We start from the raw sequence: 23,057 nt of genomic DNA on the forward strand, positions 1-23,057 counted from the left end.
TTATTTCGTACAATGCGAAGCCAATGGTGGGAAAAGACGTGAACGGCCAAATGGAAGCAAAGAACACATGTTTATTTATAATGTACAATGGCCAAAGCAAAAAGACACAGGGCAGAAATGTAACATCCTTAACTTGTTTCCCCAGACAAGGGCCTTCTCACTCACACGGGGAAAGGAAGGAAGAGAAGAGAACGCGCTCAAGCGCGGTCGTTGGTGCCATCCGCCCCGGTCAGCTCGTTGGGCGTGTCCCTTGGGATGTTCGCGGCACGTGCAGGGAGCCCAGGCAGGGAGATCGTTGGAGTCTCGGGCCCCGGGAAAGATCGTCCTGCGAGAGCGCTATTAACAGGCAGCAGAGCGCAGGGCAGGGGCAGAACGCAGACTACAGAGAGAGTTCGTTCTTTCGACCACAGAGCACAGAGAGAGCTGGGAGCTTGGCCACGGGGAGAGCGTTCGTGCTTCAGAGTCCTGGGCTAGAGAGCTTCAACCACAGAGAGAGCTTCAACCACAGAGAGAACCACAGAGAGAACCACAGAGCGAACCACAGAGCGAACCACAGAGAGTTTTGGGGGACCGGGGCAGGGCTTTATAGCCCCTCCCAGAGTCCCACCTGAATGTTCCAAGCACCTCCCCTGGCTGACATTGTTAGCCACTCCCCTTTAGCTCCCATTGGCTGCTTGCCACTTACCGGCCACTCCCCTTTAGCTCCTCCCTCGGGCCTCCCAGACTTGTTCCAGGCCCTAGCACATGGCATTCCAGCCCAATGAGGCCTACACTTACTGGCCTGCATCAACACATACTAACACAGGAAAGGAGACTATACTTAACATTGAATAAGACATAACTGAACTAAAGCGAGGCTACATGTTGTGGTGCAACTAACTAAGAGGGGGTTTTTCCTTTATTCCAAAAACCGCAACAATACTTTCACCCTGATGGTATGGTGAAAGGAACATCCCATCCCCATCCTTTGTAATCATTTTATATTTTCCCAACTCGTGTTTTCTCACAATAACCCTTGCATTTATTTATTAGAAAACTTCACGTAGATGAATTCTGATGGATATAATTTCTCCATTGAAGGAAATCATGTGACTATCTTGGTCGGTTATCCTAAAGTTTACTTTATAAATGGTTCTTCCTGACACGGGTAGATAGACAATATTTTTTGGTTCCATATTGAATTTATAACCCAACTGGGTTGAGTATGCTCTGAACGAAAATATTGTATTTGTTCTTTCTTGTTCCATCATTATAAGCACCATCAATCAAATCACATTGAATTAAAACTGAATTTATACCTGAGGATATTTGAATAACATTATTGCTGTAAAATGTTCCATCAGTCTCAATCTTTTTTGAAGAGAAACCCAATAACTCTCCAAATGAATTATCAATCGTGAAATCAACTTTATAATTATTTTTAAGCCTAATAGTTGATTTTGAAGTATGTTTTTGAAAATTCATAACAATATTTTTTGGTTCATCACCTTGTTCTTTCATAAGGCGGGAAATTTCAGAATATATTTGGGAAATCTCATATGCTCCGGGTGAAACTGTTATAGTTTTGTATCCGCTTCCGGGATTATAACTAAACTTATTGTTCTCTGTGATATTAAAATGGATATTGTAAGTTTCCATAGACAATAACGATTCCTCATATTATTTAGTGGGATCAAGTTGTCGTGGGTATGGGAATGAATATGTGTGATCACGTGTCATGAAATTTTCCTTTTCTTCATTATTAAAGTTGATGTGTTCAAATAAATCCTTTTCTTTAAATATTTTATCAAATTATTTATTAGCATTAATACGAGTTGTAATTTATTCTTCACTAATACTAGTATCTCTGCTTTTCATACATTGGCGTTGTTTCTTCATCAACATCAAAACCGAATGATAAAATCTTAACTCCATTACCACTCAGATGTTTCGTAATTTATCTCATTCCTTCGGGATTAGTTTCGAAAATCCCAAGACCACCACATTTTAGTTTATTAAACTCACTCTTACAATGTGAATATGTTGTTGTGCCAAATGAGAACTCCTCAACTATTTGACCATCGTTCTTCAATCGCATATAGTCTAGTAGGAAGACTAGGTCCCCCTGCACCCCCCGGAGATATACTTCTAATCAGTGTTTCTAGATTGGAAAAAATGTGTAGAAAATGACTAGCTATGGCCCCAAGCTGAAAAAATGTCCCACATACCATTTTTATACAAATTACTGCTGCAAATTTTATGCAAAATTATGCAAATTTTATGCAAATTTTTGATGAGGAGTAGAGTTGAGGGGTCTTTGAGGGCTTCATCGAGGTGCTCTCGGTTGCAAGACTGGGTCATTCTGAGAAGCACAGCAGGGTCAGAGATCATGATGTTCTCCTCCTCAGTGAATCTCTCCATCAACAGCCTCTCCATTGCCTCACACACTGTTTTGAGGCAAAAGAGGGACTTTGCGTAGGCCTTTCCACTGAGAACACCTTTGAGAGATCCACTTGTTACTAGTTGTGCCTCAAAGAGAATCTCTGCATATCCAGAACCACGCATCTTGTGTCCAGTGAGCATCCCGATGTAGTTCATGGATGTGTGGAAGGGTCCAATCGTTACTACATGACTAGCAAATTCATTTGGCCAGCGCCAGATGATGGGAAGGGCTTTCATGCAGACACCCAGATCAAATGTATTCAGGACCCATCTCTGACCCACCTCAGCAGTTGCTGCCTCGGAACGCTCATCATTCACACCGCCAGCAGAGAATGACACAGTCTATGCCACTACGATGCAAGAGTACTACATCTGGCTCTTCATCAGATACATCGGAAGCTGTGGCCTGCAGCCTGTGCCTGGGCTAGGGGGTTTCACCTCTGCAACTGGTTCTCCCCCACCCAGCAAATCAACAGTCGACTACTGCACGCCTATCCACCAACCGATCACAGACAACGCAGTTGTTCGTGAGCTACTGAAGCGTTCCGAGGCAGCAACTGCTGAGGTGGGTCAGAGATGGGTCCTGAATACATTTGATCTGGGTGTCTGCATGAAAGCCCTTCCCATCATCTGGCGCTGGCCAAATGAATTTGCTAGTCATGTAGTAACGATTGGACCCTTCCACACATCCATGAACTACATCGGGATGCTCACTGGACACAAGATGCGTGGTTCTGGATATGCAGAGATTCTCTTTGAGGCACAACTAGTAACAAGTGGATCTCTCAAAGGTGTTCTCAGTGGAAAGGCCTACGCAAAGTCCCTCTTTTGCCTCAAAACAGTGTGTGAGGCAATGGAGAGGCTGTTGATGGAGAGATTCACTGAGGAGGAGAACATCATGATCTCTGACCCTGCTGTGCTTCTCAGAATGACCCAGTCTTGCAACCGAGAGCACCTCGATGAAGCCCTCAAAGACCCCTCAACTCTACTCCTCATCAAAAATTTGCATAAAATTTGCATAATTTTGCATAAAATTTGCAGCAGTAATTTGCATAAAAATGGTATGTGGGACATTTTTTCAGCTTGGGGCCATAGCTAGTCATTTTCTACACATTTTTTCCAATCTAGAAACACTGATTAGAAGTATATCTCCGGGGGGTGCAGGGGGACCTAGTCTTCCTACTAGACTAATATGTTCCTCCATTGAAATGTAGTAATAATCTTCACCTTATACTTCTCCTGGTCGCATTGCTCTGGTTGTTGAAGATACAATACGAATCATAGGGTGTTTTTAAAAAAATTTTACAATCTTTTCATTTTTACTATTCAAGAGCCTAGATTTATGAAAGTTTTTTTTTCCCTGAAGCAGATTTACCCACAAGATTAATAATAATAGTTGTCATTTATGTATGTAATTATTTATAAAATAAAAATATCATTTAGTATCTCATCTTGTTTCACAACAATATATATATATATATATATATATATATATATATATATATATATATATATATATATATATATATATATATATATATATATATATACAGTGATCCCTCGTTTATCGCGGGGGTTACGTTCCAGAACCCCCCGCGATAGACGAAAATCCGCGAAGTAGCGACCATATTTTTATTTTATTATTTATATATATTTTAAAGCTTTATGACCCTCCCCACACTCTTATTAACCTTTCCCATACTCTTATAAACACTTCCTATACTCTTAAACACTTTTTACACTCTTAAACATACGTAATTTTAACAACATATAAAATTCTAATGGGTACTCACGATTGAAGATACTGTAGCGACCCATGGGTTCCCCAAGCAAGACCAGCATCAGAATCTCCTTGCTCCAGCCGGTGACGTCACCGGCGGGGATCCCCGGTCCAGAGTGGCTGGTCACGTGACCGCCAAAGCGTGCCGCGCGTGCGGGTATAATCAGCTACACCTGTTGATCACGTGACCGCCGAAGCACGCCACGCTTGAGGCGTGGCTTTCGGTTTCTGGTTGTGCTTTATAATGCAGCCCGATATTAAATGGGCTTTTCAGTGTTCCCGAGTTGGTTTTGAGAATAAATATCTTCTCGGACGAGTTTGTGTCTTGCCCGTCATTTCGTCCGTATCAAGCAAGAGCCCCGGCTCTTCAATACTACAACTTGCGTGATGAAGATGATGATGAATTAGCTGTGCAGTACTGATGACGATGAAGGTGATGACGATGATGAATGTACTGCACAGCCAGAAAGAGCATTACAGTTACCCATTACGTGGGTAACTAGCGCAAATGGAAGCTGCCGCATCTGCGTTTTCCATACGCACGACTCTTTGTCTCTTTGTCTACTGTTCTACTGTACACGATGTACAGTATTTTATTTCTTGTAATATGTTTTAAGTACTGTATTTTTCTTATTTTTTTACGTTTTTTAATTTTTTAGGCTAGTAAATGCTTATTTTACCACAAAAATATTTAAAATAATAGTATATAAAAATACATTTATACCGCAAAATCCCACGATATAGCGAAAAATCGGCGATATAATTTTACATATACGAGCGAGAAAAACCCGCGATGTACCGAAGCCGCGAAAAGTGAACCGCGATATAGCGAGGGATGACTGTATATATATATATATATATATATATATATATATATATATATATATATATATATATATATATATATATATATATATATATATATATATATATACACATACAGTGGAACCTTGACACGAGTTTAATTCGTTCTGTGACCGAGCTCGTAACTCAATTTGCTCGTTTCTCAAATCAAATTTCCCCATTAAAATGCATTGAAATGCTATTAATCCGTTCCAGCCCGCCAAAAACCACACCAATTTTTTTTTAAATATACAGTATATATAAAAAATATCTCGCGCTTTATATTTCACCTGTATGCAGCATACAAGTTGGCAGGATGGCCTGGACTGGAGGTACGCACACTTGACTCTAAACTGTCCAGCCTGGGTTTGAATCCCGACCCAGCTATAACCTGTCATGTCGGTGTTTCACAGGCAGGGTGATTCATCAATGTGTGTACCGCTAAACTGGGCGCCCCGTTTGCATCCCATTAGTTGTTGGATGTTAAGGATCTCACCGTGTCTTCCACAAAGAGAAGGCGAGCTATCGCCGGCACTCTGAACAAGTTGTGGCCTGGCATGCTCTTCTCCTCTGCCGTTATATACGTCCTCCTCGGCATCTTTTTCCAGAAGAGCCCTGTCTCGTCACAGTTGAAGATTTGCTGGGGGATGTATCGTTCGGCTTCTATCAGTTCGGCAAAAGTTATAATAAAATCTTCAGCTGCCTTCACATCCGCCTCACCAAGTCGACAACACGCACACCTCGCTCATGTTTTTCGACGATTGCGTGTTTTATATCCAAGCACATCATCCTCTTCTTCTTCTCAGTACTGCCCTTGGTACTCAATTTCTTAGGACCCATGGTTAAAACTAAGAAATTTTCCAAAATAAACCAAAATGCGAAAACAAAAATGCAGCGATATACGGCAGAGATACTGTACTTGCACGGCAAGATAACCACGTGACCGGAACCCACCTGGTGGCGGCTGGTGTAAACTCAAAATAACCAACATGCGAAAACAAAAATGCAGCGATATACGGCAGAGATACTGTACTTGCACGGCAAGATAACCACGTGACCGGAACCCACCTGGTGGCGGCTGGCGTAAACTCAAAATAACCAACATGCGAAAACAAAAATGCAGCGATATACGGCAGAGATACTGTACTTGCACGGCAAGATAACCACGTGACCGGAACCCACCTGGTGGCGGGTGGCGAAAGCTCGTAACTCAGATCTCGGCTCGCATCTCAAAGCAATAAACCGCCCGAGCGACGGCTCGTATCTCGAAAAACTCGTAAGTTGGTGCACTCGTAAGTCAAGGTTCCACTGTATATATATATATATATATATATATATATATATATATATTCCAGTCGTGTTCCTCATATAATCCTCAAATTCCTTTTTAATACATAATGTAGAACAATTGTCTCTCCAAAAATTATTTACATCTATTGAATTTAACTTGAATAAAATAAAAGCATTGCCATTGTTTCTTATTGAGCGACGAGAGTTGAAAGTATGATTGACTGAGATAAATACAATTACAAGAAGAATGTCTCCCTCTTGTGTAGTAGCTATCCATAACTGTTTGGTTTCTCTCATTAACACAATCATGAAAGATAATGAGGTTCTTTTTTTATTTATCTCAATCTTGCGGTTAAGGTATGTCACCCGTATTAGCGCTGAGAATACAAGTTATAGGTTTTGATTTCTTTTTACGTTTATGTGCATCACAAAATAGTTGTATTACATCTTCAATGTTGTAATAATTTAGTTTGTTTTGAAATTTAAATAAACCGATTATATCTTCTTTTTGAAGACCCGCATTAAAACCTTGTGAGAGTAGTTGATATTCGGGTTGAAAACTTGACTTTGTGAAAATTATTCAATTATCATAATCTAAAAAGTTGGGAGTAAGGAACATCTTCAAAATCAAACAGGTTTTCCCACATCCACGTTAACCAACTATTAAACATCTTAATGAATTTGGAAGATTTTTATGGTTGCTAAATTTTATTTTATTTTCCCAAACGGGTAAAAACAATTTATTTATTCATATATTTGGAAAACCAGTTATCTCATTTTTTTTTTTTTTTTTTTTTTTTACAGGCTTTTTTTAGAAACTGTTTTATCCTGAGTTCAGGTTTAATTTTAAGATAATCCATTATTTTATTGATATAGTATGTTGTGTTGATATTTCCCTGAAAATGACAATCGTGAATAGCAAATAAGATCAATCCTTGAAACATTACCCTAATTTTATCAATCTCTTCCGTTGTAAGGAAAGGAGCATCCTCAACGTCATAAACACCGATATCAGTGTGAAAGTCTTCTTTAAACAAATGTTTGACTTCATCAGAAAAATTAATATTCATTTCTCTTATTAGTCTTGTAAAGAAATTCATTTTTGGTATAATTTTGCAACAGTTATGTTCCTTTTTATATTTTTTTCATCATTAATTAGAAGATAATCACAAAATATACATCGTTCATAGGCTTTTGTCTCTGTGTTTAATCCTACTATATTACACGCATGACAATTCTCTAATTTATCGTAGGGAGTATCGGGGAATTCAAGAGGTTCAACATCTGCTAAATCGTTTAGATTCATCATATTTATATAGTATGACTTTACTTAAAATAAATTTCATCTTCGCGATAATCGTTGCTTTCATAATCATAATCTATAAAACTACTTTCATAACTATTGTTTGAACACAAACTCTCAGTATCACAACTGTCTTCTGTTCCAATGGAGATACCATCATCACCATCATAATCCCCAAAATTTTCAACTGAATAATGACTCATTTATTAAGGAAAAAAATCTTGAAGGACTCTAATCAAAGATATTTAAACCAAGAACCAAGTTCAACACATACTATTTATCAATATACTTGATAAGAAAATTAAGTTATTCCCTAAAATAGAACAAAGTCAGATATTAATTGGCTCTCTGTACGAGTTCAAAGAAAATATGGGGGTCAATTGAAGATTTAACCTTTGTTAATGGCTTAGATGGGAAAAGGAGAAATAGATTAATTTTTAAGGGTTATGGTTTTTTTTGGAAATAGTGGGCGTGGTTTATCAAAAAGTGGGTGTGGTTTGTAATAATTGGTCTATTGAGGGTTTAATATTTAATAATAGGTTTATTTGAACGTGGAAGAAATAGACGGATTTTTTAGGGTTTGATCAATGGAACAATGGAAAAAGTGGGCATGGCTTGTGAATAAATATTCGTTGGTATGCTAGGGGAAGAGGGAGAAATAAGATGACTTTTTATGGGTTAAGGGGGTGTTTTAGAAATAGTTTTTCCCTTTTCCCCATTTACTTCAATGTAAAATTAGGTGTGTTTTAGAATCAACAAAGGGCTTGGGGGTCTATTGAGGATTTAACCTTTGTTAATGGTTTAGATGGGGAAGGGAGAAATAGACGGATGTTTTTGGGGCTTTTGTGTGGGTGGTCCATAAGTTCAAAGGCATTTTCCACATTCACTTCAATGTAAAATTGGGTGTTTTAGAACCCCCATTTCCCCCCTACTACTGACACCTAAAATCGGTAATGTAAGACTGTGATCCTTGTAAAAATGGAAGATTCAGACTTTTCAACATGGCTGTAAGCAGAGACAAATAATTCCATCAGAGATTCTGGTTTTCAAAACAAGGGGCACAGAACTTGGAAATAGTATTTCAAAATGAAATAGAAACTGCAGACAACGGTCAGAACATTACACTCGTTGAAATATATTTGTAACACTGAGGACTCTCACCGCAAGATCGTTCCAACCAGTCAATGCGGATTTGATAGATACGAGCACATTAAGTGCAGAGCGATCAGACGTCACATTTAAGTGATGGCAGTGCGTCATCGTGGAATACTGTATCCAAAATTCCCACCAATTCGTTATTGGATACGTTAGGCCAAAGAAGAACTTTAACAATATTCTCATCTCCCAGGGGGGAGTCGACATTAGTGCAATAGACCGCACAGACAGACCGACCGCAATGATGATTCCGAGTGGTGCCCATAGATATATATATAGAAATAGGAAAGGTCTCCATCAATGTTCAGATGGTTTGTGATGTCAACCCATCATCACCAATCTCGTGATCTATTGGCTATCCTCTATCCAACACAGTAGTATATTTGACGACACATTGGATTACGAACCCATACTGAAGATGTTGATACTAATAGCATGTTTTTGGGCGATTTCCTGCAGATGACATAAGAGCAGATGGTATAAGAGCAGATGACACCATTCGCCAGCACAGAGAAGATGCAATTGCTCTCAAAAAGAGGGAGATTGTGCATGAAACAACTATTTGGAACATATAAGAGATTTTCTTAGTTACATTTTTCATTAGAACAAGGCCTATGTCGATGTATTTGTGCCTATGAAGGGAGTACATACCACATTTATTAAGTGTTCGTCTTGAGCTAAATAGTCCACATATATTGTCTCCATGGCAAAGGGAAAGTCAACACAACCGACGTACTTGGTCATTCTCTGTCAGACACCGGCAATGTAGATACTTGTGAGGTCTGCCATGGCACGTCCATAGGGCTTCCCATATGTTCAATGCTGCTCATCAGTTGATTTTGGCTTTGTGCATACAGTCGTGGCCAAAAACATTGGCATCCCTGCACTTTTTACAAATAACTCACAATTTTCTCAAAAAATAAGTTGAAATTGACAAAAGTATTTGGTCTCCACAATTCTTTATTTCACTGTTAATATTACAGAACCTTTGTTTTTTTTTATTCAGAACTTAATACATCCTTTTAAATCAGAAATAAAAAGAAATGGCACTGACAAAATTATTGACACCCCAGACATAATATTTGATCGCACAGCCTTTGGACAAAATAACTGCAGTCAAGCGCTTCCTATATCCATGAATGAGCTTCCAACATCTCTCTACTGGCAGTTTGGCCCACTCTTCTTGTGCAAACTGCTCCAATTCTCCCAGATTTGAAGGGTGCCTTCTCCCAATTGCTGTTTTCAGATCTCCCCACAGGTGTTCAATGGGATTTAGATCTTGACTCATTGCTGGCCACTTCAGCAGAGTGCGTTTTGTCTTGAACTATTCCTGGGTGCTTTTTGAAGTGTTTGGGGACATTGTCCTGCTGCAAGCCCATGACCTTTGACGAAGACCCACCTTTCTGACAATGGGTTGAACATTACGCTCCAGAATGCCTTGGTAATCTCCTGATTTCATGAGGCCATGCACACATTCAAGGTACCCAGTGCCAGAGGCAGCACAGCAACCCCAAAACATCACTGAACCTCCTCCATCTTTGACTGTAGGGAAGGTGTTATTTTCTTTGAAGGCTTCATTTTGTTTTCTGAAAACATACAGATGATTTGATTTACCAAAAAGCTCTAATTTGGTCTCATCTGTCCACAGGGCATTCTCCCAGAAGGATTTTGGCTTGTTCAGCTGTGTTTTGGCAAACTCCAGGAGGACTTTCTCAGCAGTGGGGTCCTCCTGGGCCTCCGACCATAGAACCCCCTTTCATCGAGTTGTTGACGGATGGTGCGAGTTGAAACTGTCGTACTTTGTGTCTGAAGGCAACTTGAATCTGTTTGGCAGTTGATTGAGGTGCTTTCTCCACCATTCGAACAATCCTTCACTGCAATCTTTGATCAAGTTTTCTCTTGCGGCCACGTCCATGGAGGTTGGTTGCAGTGCCATGGACCTTAAACTTCCTGATAACATTGCGTACGGTGGACACAGGAACATCAATGTCTCTGGAGATGGACTTGTAGCCTTGAGATTGTCCAAATTTATGCCTCTTATAAATGTAAATTCTATCCGGTGCTCAGTTTTCATGCTCTTCCAAAATATTATTTGAAACTAATACTTACTGTCGCGCGAATCCCTCGGTTAATACCGTGGGCTCGCAGATAGCCGAACGGCTTTAATGGAGGCGATGATCAATTCGGATTCGGCTATAAAAGCGCGGGAGGAAGAATGAAGAGGAAGAAGCGGCAAGCGCGTACCTGTAGCCCCGGCGGCAGCTCCGATCCTGAAGGGAATGAACTCAAACGAAACCCGAATTCAATGTACAAAAATAAACGATTTATTACGGACCCGATACAATGGAACGCGACGGAAGAAACTAAATCCTACGTTGGGACGTCCCCACACCAGACTTAACAGGACAAGGGTGGAATCAACTAAATAAAACGTTCGTTATGTATTTGAGTGAAATGTGGTGCGTCTTAACTGTCCGTAGTGGTGCGTCCGTCGTCCAACGCGGCCCCGACACGAAGAAGCCTCAGTCCACCTCGTTCGCATGCTCCGCCAGGCCCCGAGCGACCCGCTCAGCGGCACGCCCCGCTCCAAGCTCCTCGTCGGTCGCACACGGGGTCCGTTCGCTCATAGCACCAAAAGCACCAAGCACCAAGAAGTACCAAAAGCACCACGAAGATTCAGGGAAGATGCCAACGACCACGCAGGGAAGAAGAACCAATAGATCTCCAAAAGTCGAGCGCAGAGCAGAGTCAAGCACGAAGGGTCCAGCACAGAGCCACACAAGCACGAAGGGACGATCTCCAGCACGAAGGGCGATCTCCAAGAGCGAAGCACGAAGGGGCGATCTCCAAGAGCGAAGCACGAAGGGTCCAGCGCAGAGCCACACAAGCACGAAGGGGCGATCTCCAGCACGAAGGGCGATCTCCAAGAGTGAAGCACGAAGGCGTGATCTCCAAGAGTGAAGCACGCAGGGGCGAAATGCCTGCGAACCAGACGTTTTGTCACGCGCGGTGTGACGGCAGCCCCGGCGCTCCACCAATCAGAGCCTCGATTCTTCGTGATCTTTTCTGGCGTGATCGCCTTCTGACGTCACGCCCGCTCTTCCCCCAACTAGCGACCCCCTTCTAAGTCGTGTGTTCGCGCCTTCCGCACTCATTGGCCGAAGGTTCGCGCCTTCCGCACCAACCATTCCGCCTTCCGCCTCAACCAATCACACGCTCCTTGGGCGTGGCTATAGCTTGCCTCACTCGATGTTTGACGCCCACGCCGGCGTTGTACTCGGCTGCTTCCTGCTCGTCTTTCCTGTAAGTCTTTTTGTAAGGAAGGGGATGTATCTAATGTGTGCACTAATGGGCCTATCTACGTGTCTATGTGAGTGTGTTGCCATAAGGGACACTGGATTGGCGACAGAGGGAACGACAAACGAGGGAATGTTATCCATAATCCCTGTACTATTTAGCACGCCCCGACACCTCGTGGCAGGGACACAAATACGCACTTATACCGACATCCGGGCTACACACAGAAATTACATATAGATTCCCTACCACGACAGTCGAGTTACCTACCTATGCAGATCTACCTGGCTCTAGACATTCCTCTACCCAAATTCATAACATTACCATTCAGCAATAGAATCGTGATCAAATATGTTCCCCAACAGCTCGGAACGATATTGTGCAATGGATTAAACTGTTTGGTCTTCACCATTGGGACCTGAACGTTTCCGTCCACCTCCCATTTGACATCTTCCTTGTCTAGTAGCAGTGGGAAGTTTTCTTTGCTCTCTTTTTAGACATTCTCAACACTATTAAAGTTATATAGTGGTGCCACATTCTCTTCTTCCAGAGTTATAGTTTATTGTTTTTCCGTTTGTTCACACAGAATGTGCTGACGTAGGTCACATACGCCACCTAGTGGTAGCCAGTAGTACACATTCTCTTTTTCAATGTTTTGGGGTAGAGGAATATCTAGATCCAGGTAGATCTGCATTGGTAGGTGTCCGGCTCTCGTGATAGGGAACCTCACCTGTAATAAGTTCTGTGTAGCCTGGATGTCGGATTAAGCTTGTATCTTCGTCCCCGCAACGAGGGGGCAGTGCATGTTAAGTAGAATTAGGGAATATGCTAACTCCAGTGCGTGTTGTTCCCTCTGTGATCTACCCGGTGTCCGTTATGGCAATACATCCTATAGACATTAGATAGACCCATTAGCACACCACACATTAAATAATTCCCCCCCCCCCCCCCCCCCTTACAATGACTGACCGGAAAAACCAACAGGCAGCGGCCGCGCATTACGCCACCATGGCGACAAACATTGTGCCAGGCAGGCTGGGAGCCATGCCCAGGAGAACGTGTGATTGGTCGGGGAAGGGACAAAAAGCTTCCCCGTGATTGTGGGTAAGGAAGGTGAAGGAGCGGCACACTGATTGGCCACCGACTGTTGACACCTCGGCCAATCAGTCCGGAAGGCACGAACATTTGGCCAATCAGTGCGGAAGGCACAAAACCACTACTTAGAAGCAGGTCGCTGATTGAAGGACAAGCGCCGGTGACGTCAGAAGGCGCAAAAGACCACCAATAAACGAGGGACTGGTTGGGAGAGAGGAGGGCTGACGTCATACCGGGAGTGATAAAACCGCTCGCTCGCCGGCATTTTGTCTCTCTTCCCTCTCTTCTCTTCTCTTGGCCTCTTGCTCCTGACTGTCCCTTCGCGCTGGGCCTTCTCTTGCTTCGGACCTGGTGGAGGAACGAGCAGTTCGGAAGACAGTGGAGAGAAGGAACGCCGTCGATTCTCTGCCTTGCGTTGGTGTGCGAACGACGAACGACGAGCGAGGCTTGCGTTGGAGCGCTGATGAGCAAGTGCGCCGAGGGCCGCTCCGCGCCAAAGACCAGGCAGTTCGCGCCAACCGGAGCTGAGTCGGACGACGCGCTCGAGCCAGGCGATCCCTGACACTGCCAGATGGAGATAAGCTCGCATTCACAAACACACGACGAGACATTTATTTTATCCCTTCCCCCTTTGTCTCGTATTTGAAATCTGTGTGGGGACGTCCCAATTTAGAATTAGTTTCTTCCGTCGCGTTTCCTTTGTATCGGGTTCCATGTAATAAACCTGTTTATTTTCGGACATTTTACCTCCGTTTCGGTTTGAGTTTATTTGCAGGTTGAAGACGCTGGCGTGCGCAGGCTGTGAGGTAAGAGCTCGCCGCTTCTTCCTCTTCCTTCTTCCTCCCGTACTTGCATTGTCAAATCCGCAATTGATCGTCGCCTTGGAGTTGAAGCTTGTTCAGGCTATCCCGATCCCACGGTCTTAACTGACGGCATTATGTACAATTAGAATGTGAGTACGTCTATAAAGTATGTACAATTAGAATGTGAGTACCTCTACAAAGTATGTACAATTAGAATGTGAGTACGTCTATAAAGTATGCACCATTAGAATGTGAGTACATCTATAAAGTATTGCTACATTTGTGGGGGTAGGCAATACCTCATTCCAGGTAGAATTGCATAGTAGTGCGCTCCAACTTTCATGAAGAAGAAGAAACCCTCATGTATCATAAGTAGGGATCCGGTAGACCGTATGCCGCATCTTCGTTCCCATCACGAGGGGTGGGTTATGTTAATTAGTTAGGGATTATAGGTAATTAATCCCCTGTATGTAATGGCCTCTGTTATTTTTCCTCTGTTCCTTATGACACACACATAGCACACACCAAGAAAGAAATCGCGCATTTACCACCCTGAATAAAAAACAACCAGAAGCATGACATTGAGCACTACCGCTGATAACACCGACCTGGTGAGCACACGGGCACAGGCAGGACCGTGGGGCCACACCCCAAAGAGCAGTGATTGGTCCAGGATTTAATGATGCAAGGACTGCTAAGATGGCACTCGCCGATGGGAGTGGACACGGACACGTCCTGAGAAGATGTCAGAGCCTTGGGTATAGAAGAACGTTCTGTCGACATTTTCTCCTCTTGGCTTTCCCCTCTTTTTCTTTGCTTCTCGAGCCCTGGCTTTGACGACGAACGGTCGTGTCCCAACATCGCTCTTCTTCGTCTTCTCGTGGCTGGCTTGCATCCTCTGGCTTTGGTGAACAAGATCGTGAGTACAAGCGCGGCTGGAGCGATCGTGAGGACAAGCGCGGCTGGAGCGACCGAGTGGACGCGGCCTGTTCGTTTTGCGCATGGAGCCAGGAGTGAGCGGACTGCGCGTGAGGCCTAGTTCGCGCCCACGGGCAGTGCAGCCTGTGGTTTCACGCGCAAGGACGTAGAGGCCTGTGACGATCTTTGACGATTCCTGACGACGTTCAAGAGCAACTCGGAGCTAAGTGGCCACAATAAATAACACATTTATTTTCGTTCTTTTATATTTCCCTTTGTCTGTATTTGGGTCTGTATGGGGGCGCTCCAATTAGGAATTTAGTCTTATCGTACATTCTTTGTTACCAGCATTTTCTTTAATAAAGCCGGTATTTTTGTACATTTTAATCCTGTGTCGGCTTGGAATTAATTTATCCAGGTGCGAAGAAGATGGGTGGAAGCCGTCCAGGTAAGTTCATCATCCTCCTTGCCCTCGTGTGTAAAGAATACCGTCATTTTTTGATTGAACGCCTTGGAGTTAAAGTTTGTTTGATCATCCGTGTTGCCCTGTGGTGTTCACTACAGGGTAGTCACATGACAGTATGTACAATTAGAATGCGAGTACATCTATTAAGTATGTGCAATTAGAATGTGAGTACGTCTATAAAGTATGCACAATTAGAATGTAAGTACATCTATAAAGTATGTACAATTAGAATGCATCAAAAAAAGCCTGGCATCAAACATTTCTCTCCATATGTACGTAATTGATAAATGGTCCTTTGTCAACAATGTGAAAGTTGTCTTATTTTTTTTCTATACAGGAGGACAACTCCCGCAAGTACACCTATAAAGTCTGTACAATTAGAATGTGAGTACATCTATAAAGTATGGACAATTAGAATGTGAGTACATCTATAAAGTATGGACAATTAGAATGTGAGTACATCTATAAAGTATGTACAATTAAAATGCGAGTACACCTATAAAGTATGTGCAATTAGAATGCGAGTACGCCTATAAAATAAATACGATAAAACCACACAAAACAAGCGATTGCTCATTCTAGTTCTTATTATTTTATTTTTCTCGAGTGCTGCAATTGTCCGCACATTTGCCATCAATAAATCTACCGAAACTGAGCAATTGAACTTATCAGCGTTAACTTTCAAATGCAGCAAAAAGTAGATACTTTGTCAGGCTAATCGGTGAATAACACAAATGCACAACTTTGGATATCACAGGGAACAACCTGATTTAGCGAAGCAGGAAAATGATTTTGCATTATGAATCGGCTAAAAAATTATTGCAAGTTCATTATAAGTTTCCCCCTCTTCCCCCTCTCTTTTGTGTCCTTCCCCCTCTCTCCCCATCTTGTCTGCCGCTCCCCTTGTTTTTTGTGTTTTGTGTGTCAGTTTGTCTTTTTGTGTGATTAATGTTAGCTCTTTCACGAGCCTCGATCTTGTATACAAAAAAAAATAAAAAAAATAAAAAATTTAAATCGAGTATTGATGAAGACTCAAATCCCACATATTTGAACTCTGAACAATAAATCGGGCCAGAATGAATAGGGACAAAATAAACAGCAGCAGCAGCAGCAGCCTGTCAAAATGAAAGAGGTCAGAACAGACACTTGCGTGTTTATATCATTGAAACCAGAGCAATGTGACTGTTGCCAATATGCCTCCGCATAGTCCCACAATGGGTAGATGCCCTCGTTCACTGCCTAAAAATATACAAGTTTGATTTAAATCCCTTCAGCTGTTTTCAATTATCACATTTTCACCACCCATGACAGGTTTCACATCAATCGGTGAAGCCGTTTCAGAGAAGAGTTTTTTTTTTAATATTGGCTTTCAAGCTAATATGGCTGCCACACCATGTGGCATATGACCTTAAAAATGCACAATCTGCATATGTATGGGTAGGGGATCACGTTTGTGAAGTTTCGTGTTGATCGGATAAGGTTCATTTTTCTATCTAAGATGGCTGCCAAACCACGTGACCTACCACATCAACATTTTCAAACTATATGCAACAATGGTGTTAGATGACATTTCTAAAGTTTTGCATCAATAAGGTAAGTGGTTTCTGAGATATAATTATTTCATATTTTCCTTCAATCCAATATGGTTGCCACACCATGTGATCGATGATGTTTTCGTGATCAACCTTTAATCGTCATGCCCAGTCAATGACACACGTAAAGTTTTGAGTCGATCACTTTCGTGGTTTTGGAGAAGATGTTTTTTGTTTATTTCAACAGGTTAAATCCAATTTGGCTGCCAAACCATGTGATTTATGTCACAAGTTTAATATTTCAAAACAAATGGGTCATAGATCATGCGCGTGCAATTTCAGATTTTTAGGATAAGGAATTCGATTAAAACATTTTTGGCTGGTATACCACTTCATTGATGATGTCAACATTATCATGCTTTTGTTCCCCATTGGGAGTACTTGACAATGTGCCAACTTTCAAATTTTTCCATTCAGCGATTTCCGAGAAATAATTTTTTAATTACTTGCATTTAATCCAAGATGGCTACCAAACCACGTGACCTATGATGTCAAAACGATCATAAAAAAAACATTATGCATGGGTGTCACTCCTACCCTGAAAGTTTCGTCTCAACCGGACATGTGTTCACTGAAAAAAGCGAGGTTTAGCTCGAACGGACAGACGGACAACCCGAAAACAAAATGCCTCAGGCCACCTTTGGGGGCGGAGGCATAATAAAAAAGGATTAAAAGGATAGTGAGGGGGTGAGACCTCTGTATGAGGCAAAAGTTACCAATGACACTACAATTTATTGGCTTACTTGTAATGCTCCACGGCCAAAGCAAATTCCCCAAGGCGGACGTGAGTGTTCCCCAGGTTTGTGTATGCCCTTTTCTCCGCACACCTGTCTCCAAATTCTCGTGCAATCTTTAACCGCTGCTCGCACACACACATGGACACAGTCCCCACACCCCCACAAAAAACTTACTCGCAGGTATGGCAATAACACTCAAAGTAAGGTGAGGTGTCGAATAAATCAGAGGTGACCTCAAGCCTCCTCTTTCACTAACTTCTACCACTTGGCTAAAGGAGTGAGGGGTGCCATCGTTATCTCCAGGTAATCACTAACATTTACAGGATGCTGTACATGATACGAATTGTACAATACTCTGAGTGTATAACCTCGAAAACGTGCACAAGCATGTGTAAGGACACCCGATTCTTTGTAAAATGTGTAAAGGGTGTGCCGAGCAATCGACAATCGATGCAGGCCCATGAAAGTCAGCCGTGGTTTGCCGCAACAGGGTGGCACGAGCGTAAGAAGTCTCTCTATTGAATGTTGAAGAGTGATCTGCATACTTGACCCTATAAAATCCAGCTTGTTATGCGGTGTAGTGTAGTGTGGTTCAATCAAGTGTACTGGATTTCCCAAACGTAGTGAATACATGACAAATTCCCAACTTTGCAGTTTATAAATGTTTTTGAAATATTCCATTCTATTACAGAAATGTTGTTGACTGTTATCTCTACATGTGGGTGGCTTTCAGGAGATGGAACAGAGACCAACCAGAACTCAAGGTATTGTGTGTGTGTGTGTGTGTGTGTGTGTGTGTGTGTGTGTGTGTGTGTGTGTGTGTGTTTCTTTAAAACCAACTGCTCAGGCCACATGAGTACCAAGGTTAGAAGATAAAAGTGACCAAAACGGGCATATGCACCCAATCTCTCCTAAGTGTCCCAGTGTGGGACAGTGAATAGAGCAGATTATCCCAATTGCTTCATTCCTTGGGCTGGCAGGATATGGATAGCCTAGAGGTATGCACACTCACCTATGAGCTGTCGAGCATGGGTTAAAATGTCAACACAGCTATAAATGGTCATCCTGTTGCTTCTCAAGCAGGGTGAATTAACAATGTGTGCACCGTTCACGAACGTCCTCGGATGGTTGTTTAACTGCGCATCCCATCTGCCGGCATTAGTTGGTGAATGTTTAAGATCCCATGGTGTCTTTCGCGGAGAGTAGGTGAGCTATTGCCAGCACACTGGCCAAATTCAAAATTCCTGTCCTAACCATGGGGGCTACTACATCAGCGGTAATGTCACACCCCCGAGAGAACTGATGCTAACCCGCAGCCACGTGGTTTATATGAACGGCGACGATGACTTACGTAATTGCAGAAACTATGAACTAGACTTCAGCTCATCTCACAGTGAAATGACTAATGTTTCACCACTTACAAACTCACAAAAGTAATAAGATTCAAAACCACATCGTTTTCAGTGCCTGGGCCTCAAAACCACATGTATCCTTGATTGTTCTCAACTTGCGAAAAACAATTGCAAATCCAGAAAGGCCATTTGCTTGACTAACTTTGAATGATTGCGTCTCCGATGGGACTGAGTGACCATAACACGGTGTTGTAGATTCCCAAAAACGAAATGGAGGGGTTCAGGGGTTATCAGGGTTATCAGGCCAATCAGGCCAAAAAAACCAGCCAATCAGACTCAAAGGGGTTATCAGGAAAACCTCATGTCCAATGACATACCAGAACATCTGTCAGTTTGGGCAATGAATTACATCGAAGACCTGGTATGAGGTTCTAGCAGCACCAGATACCCAATCAGTCTGATGCCATCTACAAGTCACTCCAAGAGGCTGTTGATATATGTATATTTTCCATGAAAATCGGCCAAATGCCATAAGGCCAACAGACCCTAGATGAGGCAGGAGTGAAAGATACCATTTAGCATTTGAAAGTGGCTCAATGACCGAATGGTGACACTACAATAACTTGGCTGCAAAGAAGATTGCTCAGGTTCGGGCAAATTTCGATGAGAACTCACTGGGTGATCCAAGGACATCTGCTCCTTCGAGGTGGCACCGTTGCATCAAGCTGCTTGCCAACAGGCTCCGGATACCTTCCGCCATCACTAAGCCAACAATTTCTGAAGGTACTGATAAAATAGTGAATGCAATCAAACATGAATTCTCTGCGACATCACAAAGTCGACCACCCCTACTTGTTCACGAACATCCATCATATCTACCTGCTGAAGAACCACCTGAAGTTGAAGTGTGGGAGATGTACTGCGAATTAAGCAGGATCAATGCAAGGAAAGCCATTGGCCCTGATGATATTCCAAACAGACCTCTCAAGGATTTAGCATGTGCACTCAGTATTCCCATCACTGATATATTCAATTCATAATTGTGAGAGGACAAACTTCCACAAATCTGGAAAGAGGCCGATGTGGTTCCTGTACTGAAGGAAAAGGTGGCTGTTCTCAAAAAGCTGAGACCAGTGGCCCAGTAGCATAAAGCATCCTTAAGGAAAAATTTGAGGATTGCCTTAACTTATTCCTTAAGGACATCCTTAAGTTGAGGATGGTTGCATACACAAATATCCTTAAGTTTTTCCCTTAAATTCTCCCCTAAAGTTAAGGTTAAGTTAAGGGAGCACAATATAACAAGTGTCATTTAAAATTACATGTTCATTACGTGTTCTTGCTTTCGGACGCCTCTTCCTATCTCAAATCTGATTGGTTGCCTGTCACAGCAACAACTCCCAAGGATTTCCTTAACTTTAGGGAAATCCTTATCCTTAAGGGTTGTTTATGCAAAAATACCTAAGGAAACCCTTAGCTAAGGAAATACAACGTACCTTAAGGGATATCTTTCCTCAAGGTTAGAGTTTTATGCAACCGGGCCAGTATCCTTAATTTCCCAGCGCGCAAAGGTTTGTGAGGAATTTATCGCCAACTGGATGCAGGAAGATATGATACCCAATATCGAAAGACATCAGTGCCGGAGTCTTAAGGAGTCTTCAACCACACACCGATTGGTTGAAATGCTGCAAGAATTCCATAAGGGCTCTGACAAAACTGACACTATTGGGAATCTTGCTACAGACTTCTCCAAAGCTTTAGACTCCATAGATCACAAGACAATTGTCACCACAAAACTCATCAAGTTAGGAGTCAGAAGAGAAATTATCCCGTGGATAGCAGATTTTCTAACAGACGACAGAGTGTGAAATACCAAGTTGTGCTATCACACTGGAAATCCCGAAGCTGTGGAGTACCACAAGGAACAAAGATTGGTCCTCTGGCATTCTTTGCCATGATCAATGACGCAAAGGATTCATCAAGCTGCAGCAATGGAAGTCGACAATCTGAGTATCAGAGGGGTGAGGTCATCGAGAGACCCCTCTGCAATGCAAAATGCCCTTACTGAACTCAGCAAATGGGCTGATGGGAACAATCTTCACTTCAATAGAGCTAAATGCAAACAGCAGCAAATTAGCTACAACCATACACCACCACCAGAACCACCTGTCCTCAACCTTGGAATTAATACCCTCGATGTTGTGGAGGAAACCAAAATTCTGGGAGTATGGATCCAAGATGATCTAAAGTGGGACAAGCAAGTAAGGAAATAATTTCCAAGAGGATGAGAGTGCATTTGCTGAGTAAACAAAAAAGTTTAATATCCCACAATACGACCTTGTGAACATCTACAAGTCAAACGTCCAGCCACCATTCAAATATGCTGCATCAGTATGGCATCCTCGACGAACAAAAGGGCAAACCAACGGCCTAGAGAAAATCGAGAAAACAACAACAAGGATCGTTCTCAGTAACCAGTAGAACTCCGATTCAGATGCCCTCGTAGTGACTGAGATTGAAACACTTGAGGAAAGAAGAATAAACCTATGTTCCAAGTTTGCATCCTCTTGTGTGCAATCTCGGAGGAGGTATAGTACCTGGTTCCTGAAAAGCGATGCCACTCACACAATGCAGCTCCGTGGTACAATGCAGCAAGTACAAAATCGACCAGTACCGAACAGCCAGATATTAAAATAGCACGATCCCATTTGTGTCGAAGTGTCTCAATAAATAAGGGGGTAGTATGATTGAATAGGTGGAATTATTTGTTTTGGATACCTTTCACCTACATGACTTTTGTATACTATTTCCATTCAATTTTAACTTGCTTTTTTTCTTGTACATTGTATTATTTGATATTTTGGCTCGGACTCAATATGAACTGATAATGATGAGTGAACCCGCACGTTATGTGAACTTATTAGGAAATGTGAAAATGTGAAAGCCACCAAAGGTGGATGGAGGTTATGTTTTCACCCCTGTCTGTCTGTCCGTTTGTCTGTCTGTCCGTTTGTGAACAAAATGTCTCAAAAAGTTGTGGACGGATTCAGGCAATATTTAGCAGAGATGTAGCGTATGTGATACCGACGAAATGATTCGATTTTGGTGAAGATCCGGATTCGGATCCGCCTACTAGACTTTTTAAGTGATTCTTCACCATTGGGAGATAGGGCCAAAAACGATACATAGCAGGATATCTCAAAAAGTTATGGATGGATTTGGACGAAACTTGTTGGACAGGTTGTGTGTGTGACAAGGAAGAATCGATTAAATTTTGGTGAAGATCCAGATCCAGATCCAACTAGTAGAATTTTAAAGTTATTCTTCACCCGGTGTTAAGTTATCCCGGTGTGGACCCCGGTTTAGAATAGGTACACCGTATCCCTGCGCATCGTAAGAGGTGACTAAGGGTTGGCGTCAGGAAGGGCATCCGGCCATAAAAACATTGCCTCAAACAGGGAACCATGATTGTCATGGGGCCCGCAAGGCTAACCCCCGCTCTAGCGGGGAAAATGGCCTTAAAAACGATCATTCATTCATTCATTCTTCACCATTGAATGATATGGCCAACCAGGTGGAGGCTTCAACTTCTGAGTGCCGCTCTTGTATTGAAATTGCATTCACCTTCCTTTGCTTTGATTTACAACTGTAGACCATTTTATGTGGGCAACCTTTTTGTATATTTCCATTTGATGTATTTTTGGTGATAGTTGGAGCAAATGTTATATATTGGTATATACATTCGGAAATTGTCATAGAAATCAGCGGAAGCTACGAAATGAAAATAAAAGTGAACTGAATTGAACCAACTAGTTCGAACATCAATAAATCCAGGAAACCAGATCCATCCGTTCACATTTTATATTCTTACTGGTGGCACTTCCATAGAACATTGTGGAGTGGTATCCATAAAGTCAAGAAACAGTACTTCAGCATTAGAGAGAATACAAAATATAGAACTTCAATGAAAACAAGTCATTACCTTCCTTTTTGGACCACATGAAGATG

At 42.3% G+C, this 23,057-nt stretch overlaps 1 protein-coding gene across 4 annotated transcripts in view; it reads right to left on the bottom strand.

The window, feature by feature from the left end:
* LOC137416210 (G-protein-signaling modulator 2) overlaps positions 1-23,057 on the bottom strand; it is a 134,266-nt gene that overhangs the window by 100,968 nt on the left and 10,241 nt on the right. For all 4 annotated transcript variants that reach the window (XM_078767414.1, XM_078767416.1, XM_078767417.1 and 1 more), the window contains one exon: positions 17,707-17,822. In XM_078767414.1, the coding sequence (XP_078623540.1) occupies positions 17,707-17,822 (116 nt within the window). The remainder of the gene's footprint in view (positions 1-17,706; positions 17,823-23,057) is intronic.

This window comes from Myxine glutinosa, chromosome 13 (genome assembly GCF_964187855.1).
Source record: "Myxine glutinosa chromosome 13, kmMyxGlut1.1, whole genome shotgun sequence".
Lineage (NCBI taxonomy): Eukaryota > Metazoa > Chordata > Myxini > Myxiniformes > Myxinidae > Myxine > Myxine glutinosa.